This window comes from Carassius carassius, chromosome 30, assembly GCF_963082965.1.
Source record: "Carassius carassius chromosome 30, fCarCar2.1, whole genome shotgun sequence".
Lineage (NCBI taxonomy): Eukaryota > Metazoa > Chordata > Actinopteri > Cypriniformes > Cyprinidae > Carassius > Carassius carassius.
Window position 1 is genome coordinate 17,432,138 of NC_081784.1, and position 20,530 is coordinate 17,452,667.

Sequence of the window (20,530 nt, forward strand, 5' to 3'; positions counted from 1 at the left end):
TTTATTTCCAAGAGTGTAAACAACATGTTGAAGTTCTGTCTACAAGGCTGACAGTGTTTTGTTCCTGAACGAACAAATTGTTTGAATAAATGATTCAGTGACTCATTCATAAAGACAGCCACTTCTTGCATTCCTGAATACATCATTCAATGACTCACTCATAAACAGAGTAGTTAAGTTCTTGATTGAATTATAAATTTATATAATTCATTTCAGTGAATGATTCAATTGCCTCACTCATTATAAAGATGTATCGCCACCTACTGGTATAACAATGTAACCTGAAGAAAGAGTAGCTGAAAAAGTGCACCACTAATTCACAGACAGTCTGTCTGCATTGCGTAAAAAAAAAAAAACAGGGTGAAAAAAGTAATGACTGTGTACATACATATATTAAACATTGATTGATTGATTGGTTCATGAAAGGACCATACAGCTATCTTCAGTGAGATTCTTCTGCTCTGGTTCCTCAGCTGTTTCCTGGTGTTTGCAGTGAGGCATAAATCGAAATGGCACATGGAAGAGCCTCTCCTCAGTTTAAGCTGTCTTAAATGCATTTTATATGACCTAATATTTCCCCACACCAGGCCCGTTTTCATCCTGAGATACACTCCAGATAAGAGTTATAATCTATGTGTGACGAATGTGCCAGGCTCATGCCTCTGACTCTGGTATGTACACAATGCACTGAGGCTATGGCAGGCTGATTGGGATAAGGAGAGATAAAGAGAATAAAATGAAAGAGCAGGTGTGTTTGGTTAAGATGTACCTGTCAACTGGGATGACACACACGTCTGTTCTCATTTAAATGAGCACCTCTTATCAGCACCTCAAGAAACCTCCCAAGAAACATGGACAGGCAATATGTTAAAATGTTTGGTTGGTTTAGTTTTGTCAAGAGCCTCCAATAGACATTTATTGACTTTATTGAGTGGACATTATGAGTATCCCAGATAGCCTGAACGGGATTCCATTCAGTATTTCAGAGAGGTGATTTTGATCTTCCCTCTACATTTTTTTTTTCACAATTTAAGCAGCTCTTGTTCATTTGGATTCTGTTTCCATTATTCTAAAGTCATTAACCTTCTGATGCATTAATTATATATATGTATATATTTTTCCATTCTGTTACTATATAGCCCTTTTTCATTCTTTTCCCCATTGCTATTGCTGATGTCTGACCTGCTAATAAAAATAAAAACTATTATTACTGATTGAGTAGCCTACTATAATTTTACATGATTTTATCCAAATGTCATTTATATAAAACACTATCCAAGTTATCTAAAATGTAGGCCTATAGGATGTTACAATGATACATAGTGTAGCTACTAATTGTTATGATGTTTCATTTGACCCATTTTTAATTATTCTAATTAGCATTACAATGATTTACAAACAAGCTGTTTATTCCTCTCCCGTTTCTTTCCTCGACAAAATTAACAACAGAAGGGAAACGAAGCACAAGGGAAACGAAGCACGCAAACTCTCATAAGCCTCGCAGTCATTCGAATCCCAGGAACAGCGCCAGGCGCGCGCCGATCAAATCCTGAGTTTCCACGGCAACAGAGGAGGAGTTTGCACTTCGACCCGTCACCACATCGGCGGAAATGAGGAACTAGGAAGTGGAGTGCACGGCTGATTTGGAATACCACACATTTGGTTAAGATGCATTAGTGTCTTTTACAGCAGTTTATTCATTTTCATCCACCACAGATGCAGATAATTGATACCGATTGGCATAAGCGGTCATCCCTCATGCAGTGGCGTCGCTAGCTGTGTTCGAGAAAGATGCTTCAGAGGTAAATATCAGAGCCTTTTGCTGGATGACTGTTTGACAGCAGCAGTAACTGGGGGTAATAAACCTAACAGTGGTGTTTCTAACTGGATTAAATAAGGGGAGACCGCGTAGGTTTCTTTTTTTTAAGCACTGGGTGACTTTAAGACATGATCTCCCTCCTGAGGTAAGAGTTGTGTCTGTTTTGAAATATAAAGGATTAACAGAACAGAGCAATCAATTAAAAATACCGTAAATATAATGGAAATAAATGATATAATAATTAAAATGTTCTGGTCTCGATTATACATTTACTGTTAAATGACAGAGCTGGTATCTATTTTAACACCCGGTTCTCTTATTTGATGCACACATTTATAATTTGATAGACAGTATAAACCTCGCACCTTTTTTATCTGCATTAAGCTAAGTTACATAGTTAATTTTCTTTTTTGAATGACAAGGTTTTCTGTGGGTTTACCATATTGAATTAAACATTTTAAAATTAAATTAGGGTAATGGAACATAGTTAATATTTTGGACAGTTTGATTACCATAATAAATCCATGGGCGTTTTTTCCAGTTATAGCCCAGTAGTGTCGGCTGTAACAACAGCATTATATGTATTTGACATGAATTTACGCTGTTTAATATACTTGTTAAACCACTTTAAATTTCAATCGATATATGTGAATGATATAAGTTTTAGATATACGGTCATGGCAAAAAGTTTTGGCAGTGACAAATTTTGTGTTTTGCAAAGTTTGCAGCTTCATTATTTGTAGATTTTTATTTTTTCCACACGTTTCTATAGTATACTGAGAAACAATGATAAGTATATCATAAGTTTAAGGCTTTTATGTCAAAAATAAATAAATCAGGTATATATGAACGAATGAGTCAGTATTTACAGTGTTGACCCTTGTTCTTCATAACCTCTTCAATTCACTCATGCTGGATATTAGCTTCTGGGCCAAATCCTGACTGATGGCGATCCATTCTTGCCTCATAAGTTTTCAGAATGGATCACAATTTGTGACCTTGTCCACTAGCCTTTTGAGGACTGACCTCAGGTTCTCTATGGGATTGATATCTGGGAAGTTGCCTGGCCACGGATCCAAAATGTCGAATGTAATGATCTTTAAGCCACTTCTTTATCACTCTTGCTTTGTGACATGGTGCTCCATTATGCAGGAATCACCAAATTGCTCATGGATCATTGGACGAGGTCGCTTTTGCAGGACATTTTGATACCATTCTTTATGTATGGCAGTGTTTTTAGGCAGAATTATGAGAGCGCCTGCTCCCTTGGTTGAAAAGCAACCCCACACATGAATGGTCTCAGGATGCTGCTCTGTTGGCACGTCACAGGACTCATGGTAGCGTTCACCTTTTCTTCTCCAAACAATCGATTTTCCAGATGTCCCATATAGTCGGAAGGGAGCTTCATCAGAGAAAATAACTTTGCACCAGTCTTCTGCGGTCCTTTTTTTTTGCGGTACTTCTTGCAGAATTTCAGTCTAGCCTTGATGTTTTTCTTGGAGAGAAGTGGCTTCTTTGCCGCTCTTTTTGACACCAGGCCATTGTCCAAATATTTTGGCCTCACTGTGCGTGCAGATGCTCTCACACAAACCTGCTGCCATTCCTGAGCAAGCTCTGCACTGGTGGAGACATGGTTCTGTGGCGGACTCCTCAGGAGTCCTGGCGCTTGCTGGACACTCTGGGACATCCTGATGACTACTTCACTGCATTCAAACCCCTCTCTTTGAAGTTCTTGATGATCTGGTAAATGGTTCTTTTAAGTGCAATATTTTTTGTAGCAATATCCTTGCATGTGAAGCCATTCTGATGCAAAGCGATGATGGCTGCATGTGTTTCTTTGGAGGTAACCATTGCTAACAAGAACACAATGATTGGAGACACTTCTTCTCTCCTTTTGTAAAAATCCATCTGCTCTTACAATCTAATTAGTATGATAGTGATTTCACCTGACTAGTACTCATTCACACTTTCACATGTGCTGCTGATATGATTAGTCAATTAATGTTAGCTGGTCATTTTGTGTCTGGATAAAAAAAGTCTTTCATTTTTTTGGCCAATGAAGCTTTTAGCAATTATTTAAAATGCATCAATAATCTAGAAGCAATGTGAACAAACACCACAACAGCTTAAGCAGAAAGCTTTGCAAAACACAAAATTTGTCACTGCCAAAAACTTTTGGCCATGTATAGTAGCCAAAAAAAAAAAAAAACCATTCAGACTTTCTGGTCTCCACAATAAAACTAGTCAGAAAGAAAAAAATAACTTGCTTCTATTTTATTTTTTACCTTTTTGAGTTTGATGATTTAAGTTACAATTGTAATTTCTGGGTCATTTGTAATATGAATTTAAGTTTTAATATTGTTTTTCTAAGACTGATTTTTTTTTTCATCTTTGGTTTAGGTGACCTGAGTTGGAGCAGGGTGAATGTGAGGAGTGTTTGCATAGTGTTACAACATCATTTCCTGCTCTGTTAATAGACACAGCTTTTGAAATGACAAATATGTTATTCCCACGCTTTTAAACATAACGTAACATTTTTATCGACTCTTGGTTATTCTTTTCCTGTGATTAGAAGCTAAACAAATTGCCAAGGCCAAATTGAAGTAATATACGTATCATTCCATACATCAAAATCCATAATTTTACACCTGAAGTCATCATGTCATTGGGCGAACAGTCACAGAAGTGGTTTCCAACTCATGTCCAAGCCACTGTTCTTCAAGCCACAGACCTGCAACCAAAGGGCAAGAATGGTACCAACGATGCCTACACCATTATCCAGCTGGGCAAAGAGAAGTACTCCACATCGGTGGCGGAGAAGACCCTCAGCCCAGTGTGGAGAGAAGAGGCTTCATTTGAACTGCCAGGGCTGCTGATGGAGAGCAATCCAGAGGTTTATGAGCTGTGTTTCACAGTCATGCATAGGTCCCTGGTTGGATTGGATAAATTTCTGGGCCAAAAAATCATCAACTTAAATGAAATATTTGACAACAAGGAACGGCGAAAAACTGAGTAAGTGAGTTAAATACATAATTCTTTTTTTTTTTTTTTTTAAGGAGCTGTCAAAAGTTGTGTAAATTATACAGATGTAGCATTTTTCAAATAAGCAGAAGTGCAACTTTTAAAGAGGTACCTGACACTAAATGGCTTCCCCTTTCTGGTATTACAATTGAGAAATCTTGTTTAAATTGTATTTATGCAATCCTTTCTTTTCTGTGATTCTTTTGAAATCACAGGCCTCTCTCTCTCTGATTATTTAAGAGCAGACATCACTATGACATATCAGCATACAGACCCCAGTGTTTTAGGATTGTCAGCATTTTAAAGCCAAGTCAGTTAATAGTATTCAAATTCTAACATAAAGGTTTTGTAATGACCTGGGCTATTTTTAACTTCTGTAACAATAGGTTATGCAGTTTCATTTGAAGTAATCTTCTGACGTAATCCTGTCTTTGTTTATAAAACCTGTTGTTTGAGTTTTAAAAGTCTATGAACATGCTATTGCTGTGCATTACTATAGAAGGGCAGCCATCTCATGCAGGCCAGTTTTGTTCTGGTATGAAACTCAAATAAAGGCCTTTTGACTCCTTGCAGTTTGAGTCACAATCCTGTTGTAGATAAACAGGTCTAGTGAGGATGATTGTCCTGCTTGCTATTATATTTTCCTCTCTGTTTGTCAGGCCCTGGTGACTAACAGGTATGTTTGCTTCAAGGAAACTGTGTCTCGTGTTCTTCTGTGTTCTGACTTCCTCTAATTTTATTGTCAGATATGACATAGGCTACTTTCTGTAACTAAATGTCAAGACTGCTCATAAGAGTTTTCTGAGTTTGCTTTTTTGGATATGTACAAACTATAGGTTACTTGAGTATTATGAGAGAAACCAGTATGGCTGGCTGAACTAGAAAAGGCAGAGCCAGTGTCTTGCATACCTGATGTTAATGAAAGTGACAAGTGACAGAACTCAGTTACAAAAATTTAGTTTTTAGAATACTGATATTTGCTTTTCATTTGCATGTAAGTCAGTTTTGCACTGTAGTAATGATTCACAATATATGTGACCCTGGGCCACAAAACCTTAAGTGTCAATTTTTCAAAATTGAGATTTATACACAAATAAATACTGAATAAATAAGCTTTCAATTTATGTATAGTTTATTAGAATCAGACAATATTTGGCAGAGATACAACTATTTGAAAATCTGGAATCTTAGGGTGCAAAAAAAAATCAAAATATTAAGAAAATCACCTTTAAATTTGTTCAAATTAAGTCCTTAGCAATGCAAATTACCAATCAAAAATGAAGTTTTGATATAATTATGGTAGGAAATTTACAAAATATCTTCATGGAACATTATCTTTACTTAATAATCTAAAGATTTTTGGCTAAAAGAAAAATTAATAATTTTTAGATATTGCTACAAACATTCCCATGCAAGTTAAGACTTTTGTGGTCCAGGATCACATATCGGTACCATATCAGTTATAGGCAGATACTACATCCATAGTCCATTTCAATGTGCATGAAAATGGTTATGGGCTTATTAGTATTTGCTAGAATATTATTATCGATGCATTCTTACTCTTTCTCCAAGCTTAATCATTGACAAATATGTCACGCTTGTGACACAAATCACTCTACCAACATTGTATCCCCTGGAAAGTCTCTCAGGGTAAGCAGCCCCCATTGATTCTGTTCTTGCAACTGACGCAATGGTACAAGAGTCCGTTTCGACATTGGAGACGACAGGCCCTAATTATCGCACACCTGTGTTTGTTGATTGTACGATGGTTCCCAGCGGCCCTCGCAGAGTGGGAGTATTGCAGTTCCAAACAGAAGAAGATTTATCTTGGCCTTGACTCCCATGTGAAGAACAGGGGCTGTCTGGCTCTCCACATGCCCAGATCAGAGTTCCCTCACTGGGCCTGAGACCAGGTAAACCCTCTTCCCTCAGATCTACAAGCTCCCCAGTGTGTGGATGGTCTTGGAAAGAAACATAATCACCATTCACTAGCTGTGCCATGATGGAAGAAGAGCACTCAGCAAGATGGCAGCCTGTGAAGACCCCAGAGGGGAGTGTGTTCCGATACTGAAGGAGTGTTTACAGTAGTGTTTGCATGAAAGACCTGCGTCTAGGTCAGAAGTGTTGAACTGCATTTCTAGGAGTCTCGTTTGTGAGTTTTTAATCAGTGCTGAGGTCAAGAAAGGGCCTGATTGGTATTTTTACAAAAAAATAACTAAAAAAAACTCAGTTTATCAGGTTTTAATAAAGTAGTTTTAATGTATATCGTCAAGTGTTTTTTTTTTTGTTTTTTTTTAGCACATTTGGATGGACTGTGCTGAATGTATAATTCAAAATCTTCCTTTGTCATTTGGATATGGGTGCCATACAGAGACATACAGATAAGCCAATAATTATTTTCATGTGAGGGCATTATCAAAAGTTTATACCATTCAGTATTAATAAATTGCAAAACACTAAAATCAGTCAATTTAAATTCAAACAAGTGAGTTTAGACATCACACATTTATATAGAAGTGTATGGAAAAATAGATGAGATTGAGATTTGCTAATTATTACATTTACCAGTCTTTTACTTTTTTTTTTTATTTATTATTTGTAATACTATTTAAAGGAACAACACAAAATACAGAACTTTCCCACCTTAACATATATATAATCATTTAAAATAATAAGCAAATAAAAAATCTATATTATTATAAAAAATTATTATTACAATAGCAATAATTGACATAAGAAAATTACTTAAATTATACAGCTAATCAGTACAGTATGTGTTATTGTTTATTTTAGTTTTCAGTAGTATTTTGATTTTTTTTTGTTTATGTTTCCCTTTTCATCTTAATTAAAAAGTTTTAGCAATTTTGTTATGCGTTTTGTCATTTTTATTTTTGTATTGCTATTTTTAGATGTGTGTACTGTATATATATATGGTTTTTATTCACCGGCACAATAAATATGCAGTATTGGATAATATTGACTGACATCAATGAAAAAAAATCTGTAATTGAAAATATATTTTGGAAATATGGGTTTCCACCATACATTTGGCTGGTGTAAAATGATGTATGGCATCCGCTCACTTAAAATCTTTGGCCCTGTATTAAAAAAAAAAAAAAACCCTGTCTAGTATTGTAACTATACCTTAAATGTTCATGACCATCATTTCTAAATTAGTGATTATGCTCCAAGTGTCTTGAATTGCAATAGCATCAATATTCAGCCACTCTTGAGATTCATGTGCCTCTGCTGAAATATGGTCCATTTCATAATCTACAAATACCGGTGTGAGCATCAAAGAACAAAGGCCAGATTTGTGTAAATGCCACCTCCTTTTCACACAGTTACAGCATCAATCACATTACTTCCAGCAGAAAAAAAGAGCAAGAGGTTAAATAAACAGAAGCCCGGGAATGGCCTAGATGGGGGCGTATTACTTCAAATTCTTTATGTGGCCTAAACCTTTGCAGTTACCAGGAAATTATGTTTATCCCTACTATAATATGCATTCTCAGGAAGGGGGAAGGCTTTCAAATGGACTAAATGGACTATGCTGTAGACTTGTGTGAAGTGAAATTGGGTTTCTGGCCAGACAAACACTTTGCCCCCATGTCGTTTTTGTATGAATTATACATACGGCAAAGCCTGAAAGAGAGAACCACCAGGGGGGTTTCACAGAAAAGAAGAAGTGAAAGAGTGTGCGGTTTTCTCCCGTTTGTTTTTATCAAGCTGTGAAAGTACACTGGAACATCTGCAAATTACTGGTGCATGTACCACTAGCTGTTTTTAATAACACCTAAGAGGCCAACCACGCTTGTGACACAACAGCGCAAAAGATGTGTAGCTCTGTATTGGCTGTGTGTGGAATTTAAATACGCTTTGATTTGTACCAACTTTTCCAACAGGTGTTTTTTTTTTTTACTCAAATTATCAGAAATCTAGATAAGCTAGTAAACTTGACTAACTGTGTTTTTGGATGACTAGTTGACCTTTGTGCAGAGGTTGTGTTAACTGGAAAATTGGAAACTGGTTAGTATATAAATGTTGTTGGACATTTCAAAATGCTTTCTGCCATTTTGCCGTGGAAACAATAGTTATCTAAATAAATAATTGTACATTTCTATAAATATTATTTGACTTATTTATCTAAAAATAAACATGTAAAAATAAAAAATATCAAGCATTCCATTAGTTTATTTCTAAAAAACAGTAAGTTAGCATCACCCTGGTTCCCTCGACAAAAACTGATTTTTACACTGACTTTTGGATTTTTACAGATAATAAACTCTGTGATCAACAAAAGATGTGAACAATCAATCAATCAATCAAAAAGTTGATTGAAAAATAAATTATATCTCAATCCTTCAAAGTGGCATTAAGCATATCTACTCTTATCAATTCAGTTGTGTATGATTTTTTTACTGTTATACCTGTCTTTCTGAATTTCTGACAGTTTTATGTTTGCTATATGTCTTATACTTCCTGTCTCTTTCTTGTCAGCTGGTACACGCTAGACTCTCGGCCAGGTAAGAAGAGGAAAGACCGAGGCAAGATTCAAGTTAGCATCCAGTTCATGCGGAACAACATGACGGCCAGCATGTTTGATTTGTCTATGCGAGACAAACCCAGATCGCCGTTCTCCAAGCTCAAGGAAAGGATGAAGGGTCGCAAGCATGACGGTGCCTTTTCAGACACATCTTCCGCCATCCTTCCCCGCTCAGGACAGAATGAGACTGATTTTCTGCCAGACCAGCACCCGCACCCTCAGGCTGCACCTGAACCCAAACCAAAACGCTCGCTGCTCACTGGGACGCAGAAACTTTCTGCTGCTCACTCCATGTCTGATCTGATAGGAACTCACTTCAGGCCCAAACTCGACTCCATTAATTCTATTGAAGAGAAAGGTGAGGACCTACAGTACATGCTTTGTTTAAGTAGTTCACTGTAGAAAAGTGCTCAGTATAGTACTATCATTTAGTCTTTAATGTTTTTAATTGTGTGGTTTTAGCAGCGTTAAGTAATGTTCAGTATATAGTGCTGCAGTGATGACATAGATTTTATAGGCCAACCTGGAAGTTAGCATCACCCTGGTTCTCTGGATTAAAGCCCCTCTAGGATTTTTTCCCCTGGTTTTTGGATTATTGCTAAAAAATAAACACTGTGACCAAATATTTTTATTATCTTGATGATCTTCACAAATTAACCAAAAAAGCCAGAAGTAAAAACATAAGCTATAAACAAACTTTACCAGTCACATGCATTCAGTGTCACCACCATTAAGCTTCCGACAACATTGTCTGTCTTTATTTAAAAAAAATAAAATAAATATTCCCTGAAACTTTGAGTTAGAATAGTTTTCAAGCAGGTGATTATAAACACAACAAGGCTTAAAAAGCTGACTAGCGAGCAGATGGGTTTAACTGTTTGAGAGATGACGTTTAATATCTGCAGCAACCTCTTTAGTCCCATTCAGTGAGTTAGAAAAATAAAATCTTAGAGGTTATTATTGATGTATTTTATGATGTAGAATAAAATGTGAAAAAAATCTTGAGCTTGTGTCAAACACAAACAGTATTTCAGGCAACCAAATCTCATTGACTTCAGGACGATGGAACCGGAAGCAGGAAAATGCTTAATCGTCTCTGGGTTTGGCCTACAAAAATACATCATCCCTGTAGCACTCTGTGGAAAAGCACTAAAGAAAATGTTCTGTCCTTCTCATCCACAGCTGCATATCACAGACACTCTCAGAGCGATGGATATGGTTGCCCAACCAGCGATGTTCCATCTGACCCCTTTTCCGACATCGGAGACAACATGCCCCAGAAATACGCCACTCTCCCTCGCAACCGCAATCCCTTCGAGGGAGATCAGGGCATGCTGTGGGGGGCAGAGAAGAGAGAGAAGAAGGAGAAAGTGGGTCTTCTGGGCAGAGTGACTGGGAAGAAAGAAGGAAAGAAAACGGCCGCTGGAATGCGAATAGGAAGCTCTGGAGACCTGCGATCTCCAAACCCCTTTACAAGTGAAACCAACCCTTTCGTATCACACCACAGATCCAGGTAAGACTAGCTTTTAGCCGTTTTGTTGTTGCCTTTTATATGTTACAGCTAGTTTAAGCTTTCATTACAGTTGAAATAATATATTTGAAAAAATATTTATTTTAATACTATTATTCATTCTTTTAAAATTATTACTGAGGAATGTGTCTTCTGTTACTTCTGCTTGTCATTTCCAACCTCTGCTCTTTTGTCAGTAGTAGAGTTAGATGAAGACAGTTGAGCACTTGATGTTTGTCAGAGAAATCTGTCATTAGGAAGACCTTATCAATGTCATTAGGCTCAATGAGATGAGATCTGAATGAGAGATGGACCATTCAATTAACAATTCATCTGCCCGTAGCTTACCAGTCCCTTCATCCTCTCCAGAAACACTCTCTCATCTCAGATCAAAGGTCTTCCAGGGGTCACAAGTTAGCTAAAAATACATTTAACAAGCCTGCTTAAGGTTGTCTAGTTTTTAAAGATCTATGTGATCTTTGCATCATTATACTAGTGTTGTCAAAAGACCCGGTACTTCGGTACCAAGTCAGTACTAAAAAAATTTAAATGTGACAGTACCATATTTCTTTAAGTACCGGTAGTACCGAGGTCCCGTTCAAACCCGGTTCAGCGCTATGATTTCCGCGAAGCAGAAAACGAGGACGGAATCTCAAAATCCATTCATGAAAATGAAACTTACATTTTAATATGGACAGTCATGGAATGTGTAAAAGTTAGCATAAATTAATCAAATCAAATCTCCATATGGACCAATATCTATAAATGTTACGCCGCAAAAGTTGTTTGAAATATGAATCCGTGTTCTGCGCGTCTCCGTGTGAATTAATGAATGGCAGTTAGAAAGTTAATTTTTACATAAAGGCATTGTACTAGAAATATTACTATCATTTAGTAAAATGTATGTGATACTGCTACTACTGTTGAAAAAATTTATAAAACTTAATTTTTTTTAAAGAAATAAATCACAATATTTCTTCCATGTTTTATTTTTAATAGCAAATCCCCTTTATTTACCAAAAATAAAATGTGTTTAAATTTCATAAATTAAAAGACAAATTAAATTTGGGTGAAACTTGTTTACTGTTTTTCATAATTATATAACTTAATTTAAACACAATTGTAAATAAGTATAAAGAATGGCATTGGTTTTATTTTTAGTGCTAAAGTAATTTTTTTTTAAATTAGCATATTTTTGTGTTTTGCTTTGGTACTGAAATTGGTACCGAGAACCGTGGATTTTCACTGGTATCGGTACCGAATACTGAAATTTTGGTACCGTGACAACACTACATTATACATAAACTGACTATTGATAACAAGCATACTTAATGGATCCCATCCATTCAAAATGTTTTGTCATTAAATGATTTAACCACTACTCATAACGGTAAGCCCATGTAAGCATAAAGTCAGTATATTTTCTTGCAAGTTGCAGTGGTGTTTGGGTGTGGTATGGGTGGAAGAAATGTGTCAGCTGGTTGAATTTCCCAATTTCCTGTTATAATAAACAAGACAAATTCAACATCAAACTATCTTTCTATCTATATAAATAACAATATTGGATACTGTTGCAGATAAGTGTTGCAGATAAGCATTGTCAGTGTAGCTAACTTTTTTTTATAAAAACGTTAATTTCATAAATATATTTATGCCACTAGATTGTCTAATAGACATAATTACATTGCATATAAGATACACAAGTATTCAAAAGTATGTTTTGTTTTTTGTTTTTCAGAAAGAAATTATAATAGGCAAGACACATATAAGACTTTTACAATGCTAAAATGCAAAGCATGTCTATTTTAAACAAATGCTGTTTTTAATACTTATCAACTAGTCCTGATGTATCAAATGTATCACAGTTTCCACAAAACTATTGAGCAGCACAAGTGTTTTTAAAGTTGCTAATAATAAGAGAGGTTTCTTGAGCAGAAAATCAGCATGTTAGAATGATTTGTGAAGGATCATGTGACACTAAAGACTGGAGTAATGATGCTGAAAACTCAGCTTTACCATCACAGGAATAAATTACATTTTAAATTATATTGAAATAGAAAATAGTTATTTTAAATTGTAGAAATGTTTGACAATATTACAGTTTTTACTGGGTTTTTGATCAAATAAATTCAGCCTTGTTGAGCATAACAGACTTCCTTCAAAAACTTTCCACCACAAATTTTTTAATTATATAAATATACCGTTACTGGGGTATACAATTGCTCATACTGTGATAAACAATTTTGGTCACACCGCCCACTGACTGAGTGCCGTAACTGGCTGCAATGCCTTTGTTGTGGTCAGTGACCAATTGTTGAGAAATGATATGTAGACTTGCTGTTTGCGTGTGAGGGGGTGTAAAACCATTTCCTGACCCTCAGTCAGATAGCTAAAAGTCAACTCAAAAAGAACTTTTGCAGGCAGGTAGCAGGTGCATTAAAGGTTGTGATGTGTTTCATGATAGTAGTGCTTGTTGTCGATCAAGATTTCATTAATTTTAAACTGATTTGCATGTTAAATGAAGGGGTTTCCTGTAAGATGAAAGTCCATTTTATGTATTTATTGAAGTAACCGGTTTGCCTTTTTTTTTTCCTGTCTAACAGTGACAACATGAGAAATCCCACTAGCAATGAGGATCTTACACAGAGATTTAGAACCTCTCCCGAAAAGAAGCACGGCATGCGAAATGTAAGTTCATTCAAAAGAAGTAGTGTACACTGTATGTCTTTTCTATTTTACACTATTTTGTAAAATATATAACGTATAAACCTGACTTACATGTGACCAAGCAAGATGTAAGAATATATTTTTCCATTTCTATTCATTGCTTAACAAGTGTGTATTTTCACATAGTCACTGTCCAGACAAATTTTGACCATATTTCTTGTAAGTTTTCAAAACTTGCCCAAAGTTTTAATTGGTGATTTATTGCAGCCCTATTATACGTGGAAGTCATTGTTGCTGATCTCTGACTGAGTATCTCTTGTGGCGCTCCGCTTGGAGGGCCGTTCATCTAATTAACAGCTGAAATGGGTGGTCATCGTCTTTGATCTGCATGTAATTTGAAGTAGTGTGATGCTATTAGTGCGCTTCCATTTCGTTAGCGAGCCATCTTGGACCGTATGTTCTCTCACTCAATAATTGGAAATCTAATCATTAATAATACACAATTTGTCACTGGGCTAATTTTACACTACAGGTCAAACCACGGTCAGCGTTAAACGTGGAAAGCGGCTCTCTCTCACGTTGTCATATTTATGCTGATTGTGATCGTCATTGTGTCCATTGCGGAGTATCTCAACATTTGCTTGCCTGCTGTGTGAGAATAGCCACTGAAGTGATGTTGAAACTGAAGACGGGTTGCTGAAAATGGCTTTCCTCACCCATTTTGAAGGTTGTGTTAACACTGCATCCATGAAATAGTGTCTCTGGCACTCTAAGGCCTTAATTAAAGGAGGGGGGGGGGGGGGGAGAGCCGGCCGAGGCATTTCAAAGGACTTGGAGTTTTAGATTTTCAATGCAAAAGCCCTCATTAGTGCCCATAATGAGACAACTGAAGAATGCCAAGTGGAAGTCTTATCTCTCCCACACTCCTGATTGCCTAAATCTGCTCATCAGCTGCTTGCCAGTTCATGGTCATTTCCTGAGCTCTTTTCCTGCCCCCGCTAGCTTGTGCCTTGGTGGTTTTTCTATTCATGCAGCATCTCTTTCTCTAAATTTTCTAGTGTGTTTTGGCTTGCGTTGTATGTTGACCAGCACTACCAAACACTCAACTCAACAAACACACTGTTGCGATTCAGCTCAAAGGGGAAATATGAATAATCAATTATAACTAGTTATGAGTAATTATAAATCTTTAGATCCACTGTAAGTATTTACTTGACCTCTCAGTGTCAAATGTCTGTCAATTCTAAGAACGTTACTTTCCTGTTTAAGGAAAATAACTTTCTTACTGTACAGTCGTGGCCAAAAGTTTTGAGAATTACAAAAATATTAGTTTTCAAAAAGTTTGCTGCTAAACTGCTTTTAGATCTTTGTTTCAGTAGTTTCTGTGATGTACTGAAATATAATTACAAGCACTTCATACGTTTCAAAGGCTTTTAACGACAATTACATGACATTTATGCAAAGAGTAAGTATTTGCAGTGTTGGCCCTTCTTTTTCAGGACCTCTGCAATTCGACTGGGCATGCCTTCAATCAACTTCTGGGCCAAATCCTGACTGATAGCAACCCATTCTTTCATAATCACTTCTTGGAGTTTGTCAGAATTAGTGGGTTTTTGATTGTCCACCCGTCTCTTGAGGATTGACCACAAGTTCTCAATGGGATTAAGATCTGGGGAGTTTCCAGGCCATGGACCCAAAATTTCAACATTCTGGTCCCCGAGCCACTTAGTTATCACTTTTGCCTTATGGCACAGTGCTCCATCGTGCTGGAAAATGCATTGTTCTTCACCAAACTGTTGTTGGATTGTTGGAAGAAGTTGCTGTTGGAGGTTGTTTTGGTACCATTCTTTATTCATGGCTGTGTTTTTGGGCAGAAATGCGCTCACACCTGCCTGCTGCCATTCCTGAGCAAGCTCTGCACTGGTGGCACTACGATCCCGCAGCTGAATCCTCTTTAGGAGACGATCCTGGCGCTTGCTGGACTTTCTTGGACGCCCTGAAGCCTTCTTTACAAGAATTGAACCTCTTTCCTTGAAGTTCTTGATGATCCTATAAATTGTTGATTTAGGTGCAATCTTAGTAGCCACAATATCCTTGCCTGTGAAGCCATTTTTATGCAACGCAATGATGGCTGCACGCGTTTCTTTGCAGGTCACCATGGTTAACAATGGAAAAACAATGATTTCAAGCATCACCCTCCTTTTAACATGTCAAGTCTGCCATTCTAACCCAATCAGCCTGACATAATGATCTCCAGCCTTGTGCTCGTCAACATTCTCACCTGAGTTAACAAGCTGATTACTGAAATGATCTCAGCAGGTCCTTTAATGACAGCAATGAAATGCAGTGGAAAGGTTTTTTTGTGAATTAAGTTAGTTTTCATGGCAAAGAAAGACTATGCAATTCATCTGATCACTCTTCATAACATTCTGGAGTATATGCAAATTGCTATTAGAAAAACTTAAGCAGCAACTTTTCCAATTTCCAATATTTATGTAATTCTCAAACCTTTGGCCACGACTGTATGCTATACTGTACTATATGAAGTCCATTCCCTTCAAGTTCAATACACACTGTAAAAAATGAATCATGGGTCTTCTAATTTTCATTTTTAAAAATTAAGGTGATAATTAAAAATAATGTGTGGATTTCACTTTTTACTAATAAAACCGAGAGATGTGTTTTCCTCATTTTTTTTAAGGAGACTTAAGCAGTTTTGGTGCTTGAATTGGGGAACTGATTAAACTAAAATAGTTAAGCAAAGAAGGCTTCCTATTTATTTTAAGAGAATTAGCTCAATTTTGGAGTTTAATTTTTAGGTGATTGTTAGTTCCCAGCATGATTTGCATATGGCTGGATATGGAGAGTAAATTTTGAAATTAAATGCTACTTTGTTTTTGAGTGAAGGGAAGCATCTAATATTTAATGTTCAGTTATGTTTGACATTTGTAAGAGTTTCTGTTACATTGAGGTTTCCATTGCACAGTGCAATCGTTACCACTGTGCAGAAGAGTACAGCTTATGGTTATGGATATTTCTTTAAGGCATTCAGCCTTGTTTAATAAGCAGTAGCTTTGCTAGGGCTAGTGCAGTACTTTCCACTATTTCTCAAGTATTTTCCTACTTGAGCTGTTTGGCTGTATACAGTCTTGTAAATGTATAAAATAACAAAATACAAACAGACCTCACTCAATCACAGACTTTTGAGAATCAACTTTAAATAAATGAGGACATTTCCCTAATTACTGTATATTAAATTTATTGTGTCATAGATTAATTTAGGAGATTTCACATGATTTATTCAGGTAGATTCCATTAAAAAAACCAAGCCTGAAAAACTACTCAAAAATAATATTTGTAATATTGTTAACTTAATTTTTTAAGTAGTTAGCTCATTACATTTTTTTTACAGTGCAGGTGTAGTTCATCACATTGACTGGGAAAATATTCCACTACCAGAAACCAAAAATCATCCAAATGTATTTTTGAACAATATATCTTTTTTTTAAACTAGATTCAGGCCATCCTTAAAAATATTCTTGTTTGTCGTATCCCTGTCAATTTAGGACCGACTCAATTTTTTGTTTTTGTTTTTGCTTTTAGTCCGACCGACTTGCCGATTGTAAATTTGCGTTAAGACCGACCAATTTTTTTTTTACTCTTCAAACTACTAATGCAAAAGCAATAAAATAATATTAATTATATTTATATTTAGAAAATTAAATTAAATACATTAATTTTACATGTCTTTCTAAACATGCGGCTCTCTTGTGCAAGACGCGAGTCCAATTTTTTGAGACCGTGCGGACGGTGCGCGTACACGAGGTGAAAGATGAGACAGCAGATACTACGTTTCGAGCTCGTCCGCCTTTGAAATTTGTGTAGACATGGCTGTGCGTGCGGCGAGATGGAATGGAACACGGACTGTGAAGTACCGGGGCTCATAAGGCAGCTTCCTTATTTTACCTATATTTGGTGTTATTTGCCGTATAAAACTTATTTAGACATGCAAAATCGATTCAATGAACACTTGTCACTCAAATCAAACAGGATTTTTTTTCACAAAAGTGACAACCCAAGAAAGCAAAGTAAACAGTCTCTCATTTGTAGGTTGCATTGATACCTAGCATTGGATGCAAGTAAAACAGTATAACAGTACCTCATTTTTTTTCTTCTCACCTGAAATTCATGCAATAAACATGTTTTGACAAAGATTTTAATTTGTTTGTGGTCTATATAGCCTGCATCAAAATGAGGTTTGCAATTATGCGCCCGAAGGCACGGGTTGAAGACCCAGTCAATGATGTCACGATATAATATATAGACCGACCTACCGACCCTTTTTTCTTTTTTAAATTACTGTTACTGCAAACCAAAATATTTTTAATGATGGCCTCATTCAGCATTTTTTTTTCTTGGAAGGTGTACCTTTTTAACTGTACTTTTATACTTTAAATGCTTTTCAACTAAATACTTTTTTATGGCCATTATATTTTTGCTTTAGTTTCTAGAATGACAGTTTTATGGAGTCAAATTTGCTCCGCTGTTTCCTCAGTGGAAAAAGAGAAGGAATGTTTTGTTTTCATTATCGTAATCTAAGGAGGATAATCATAGTCAAAGTGTCACATGTATAAACAGCTGTCCGATATGGTGGATCAAGTTCAAACCCAGAAGCAGCTCAGACCAAAGCTTCAGGTTAAAAGTGCTGATGCTTGTTCTTGCCAATATTATTTTCTTTAACAAGTGTATAACAAGTGTATTCATGTATATATATGTATGTATGTATGCATCTCTTCCATTAATTATTTAGTGAATAGTATAAGCCCTAATCACTATTCACAGCTGGAGTAATCACACTGATGTTGTTTAAAGGTTTTAGTCCCTGTTAAACTTTATTTAATGCCTTGATTGTATTTATTATAATGACTTCCTTTGTCTTAAATTTAATTTCCTTAAACACAGATGTTTGGTAATTAGATGAATTTCAGGTCTGTGTCCTGTTGATGTTGATTTTTGGTAGCATTTTTTTTTTTTTTAAATAAGCATCCTTAATTACTAATTAGGCATGACTGAGAATCATCCACTCATATTTTGTCACCAATGAAATGGATAAGCTCTCCAAGAGATGATATCAACTGACCGCATTTAGTGCTTGTTTTCACCTTGGCAGCAAGAAGTGTGTATTTGTCAAACACTTGATATCAGATGAGCAAATGTTCCTAAATTGCCTGTTTCCTGAATATCATTGTGAAGTCAGACGCAGACACTTCTCACGTCAACACATAATCGCTCTTCTTGAGAGAACTGATGCTTGAGTGTTTAGAGCAATACCTTTTATAAAAGCATATTTATCAAGTGAGCTCTGAAGGCAGCATTAAATAACATGTTTATTTCAATTTTGGCTCCTAAAATATTTTCCCCCTATAAAATTTACTTTGGTGTCCCAAAGATATTAATCCAGGTACTACTGTATGTAACATTATTGCTTATCCACATACACATTGAACAGTATTTTAATGAGCATTTTTCGTATTGGAAATTGTAAGTAGCAAATTATTGTTCAAAAAGCACAGTTTATTTGTTTAATTCCCTGCATGTTATGGACAATAAAAAGTAGATATTTAATAACATTTGTCATGTATTCTTCCTCACCTGTAGGAGTCTGAACATCTGCAGGTGAATATGGCGGCCTACAGCAATCTCTCCTTTGAGGAAGTTGTGCAAGATCTCATCAAGCAGAAAGAGGTGGTAAGAAAGAAAGATGCTCATATTCGGGAGCTGGAGGACTACATTGATAACCTGCTGGTCAGGGTAATGGAAGAGACACCCAGCATCCTGAGAACGCCATATGAGCCCAAGAGAAGAGCTGGGAAGATCTCAAAGAAGTAAAGGATCCCAAAAGCATGGCATTAAGTTTTCTGGCAAAATATATATTGCTTGTAAAAGGACACTGGAATGTTGGTTCTGACAGAACACAAGAATATATGTTCAGACACAAACAGGTTTCATGCCATAAAGATTCTTTTAAGTTTTTAAAGAACAACCGAATATATTGTGAAGAAAGATGGGCAGTAAATGTGGTGATGCCAAACCCCCCATTAGATTTTTCCTTTATTTTTATTTTTTTTTAAATAATCTTTGGAGCTGTTGTCCAATACTTTTTAGAAGATATTCTCAAGCAGCCATTCATAGTTTAGAGCATTGCTCTTGCGCGAAGAGACCAATGTTATGTTTTTACCGAAAATAACTGTGTTTAAATAGACTTTTTCTTTGGATTCAGTCAGTATAACAGAATTGAGCTCTTAATACTCTCACTGTGTTTTGCGATGCTCACTGGGATGGATTGTCCATATGAGGCCTTCAATTTGCTGTGACTGAATTCAAAAGCTGTACCAGATCAATTGGAAGTGAAAGTGAAGTGACATGTGGTGTGCTGTGGCGCCCAGGGAGCAGTTGGGGGTTTGTTGCCTTGCTCAAGGGTCTCACCTCAGTCGTGGTTTTGAGCTGTACATTCACTCTCCCCACCTACAATCCACCTGAGACTCGAACCCGCAACCTTCGGTTTACAAGTCCGACTCTATACCCTTTAGGCCTTGACTGCATCACAAAGTGGACAAACATGATGTACATGTATAAGTGTGTGGTGAAGCAAGGAAAAACCTTGGATTGATGGTACCACAGGACACAGACGTGATTGTTTACTGGATGTTTTAGCACCGGAGCGTATTGGTTTACTGGAAAGGCATGTTGGGTTTGACAGGGTAACTCTCCTATTGCTCATGAGGGTGTTTACACTGAAAATGAAGAGTGATCAGACTCATGAATGATATTGACATGTATCTGGTGCCATATTGATAAATTAGTTACAAAATGTAGGTACTGGAACCTTTTGGTACTTTTTCCAAATCATAAATCTATAAAATAATACACTGGTACAGAATTACACTACTAATATTTATTTGAGCTT

The 20,530-nt window shown here is 36.4% G+C and overlaps 1 protein-coding gene across 1 annotated transcript; it reads left to right on the forward strand.

Annotated features, from left to right (window-relative positions):
- The first annotated feature begins 1,552 nt into the window (after window positions 1-1,552).
- On the forward strand, window positions 1,553-20,175 carry LOC132110773 (rab11 family-interacting protein 2-like). The gene is made up of 6 exons (XM_059517706.1): window positions 1,553-1,802; window positions 4,220-4,831; window positions 9,341-9,744; window positions 10,569-10,899; window positions 13,500-13,584; window positions 19,222-20,175. Exons 2-6 carry the CDS (start codon window positions 4,479-4,481, stop codon window positions 19,450-19,452), a joined length of 1,404 nt encoding a protein of 467 aa, XP_059373689.1. The 5' UTR covers window positions 1,553-1,802; window positions 4,220-4,478; the 3' UTR covers window positions 19,453-20,175.
- Window positions 20,176-20,530: the final 355 nt, after the last annotated feature.

What these genes read in the sequence shown, in the direction of transcription:
- LOC132110773 (XM_059517706.1), top strand. Translation starts at nt 4,479, where the DNA reads ATGTCATTGGGCGAACAGTCACAGAAGTGGTTTCCAACTCATGTCCAA. An exon ending in AAGGAACGGCGAAAAACTGA is followed by an intron (nt 4,832 to 9,340) that starts GTAAGTGAGTTA and finishes CTTTCTTGTCAG; the next exon opens with CTGGTACACGCTAGACTCTC. An exon ending in GTATCACACCACAGATCCAG is followed by an intron (nt 10,900 to 13,499) that starts GTAAGACTAGCT and finishes CCTGTCTAACAG; the next exon opens with TGACAACATGAGAAATCCCA.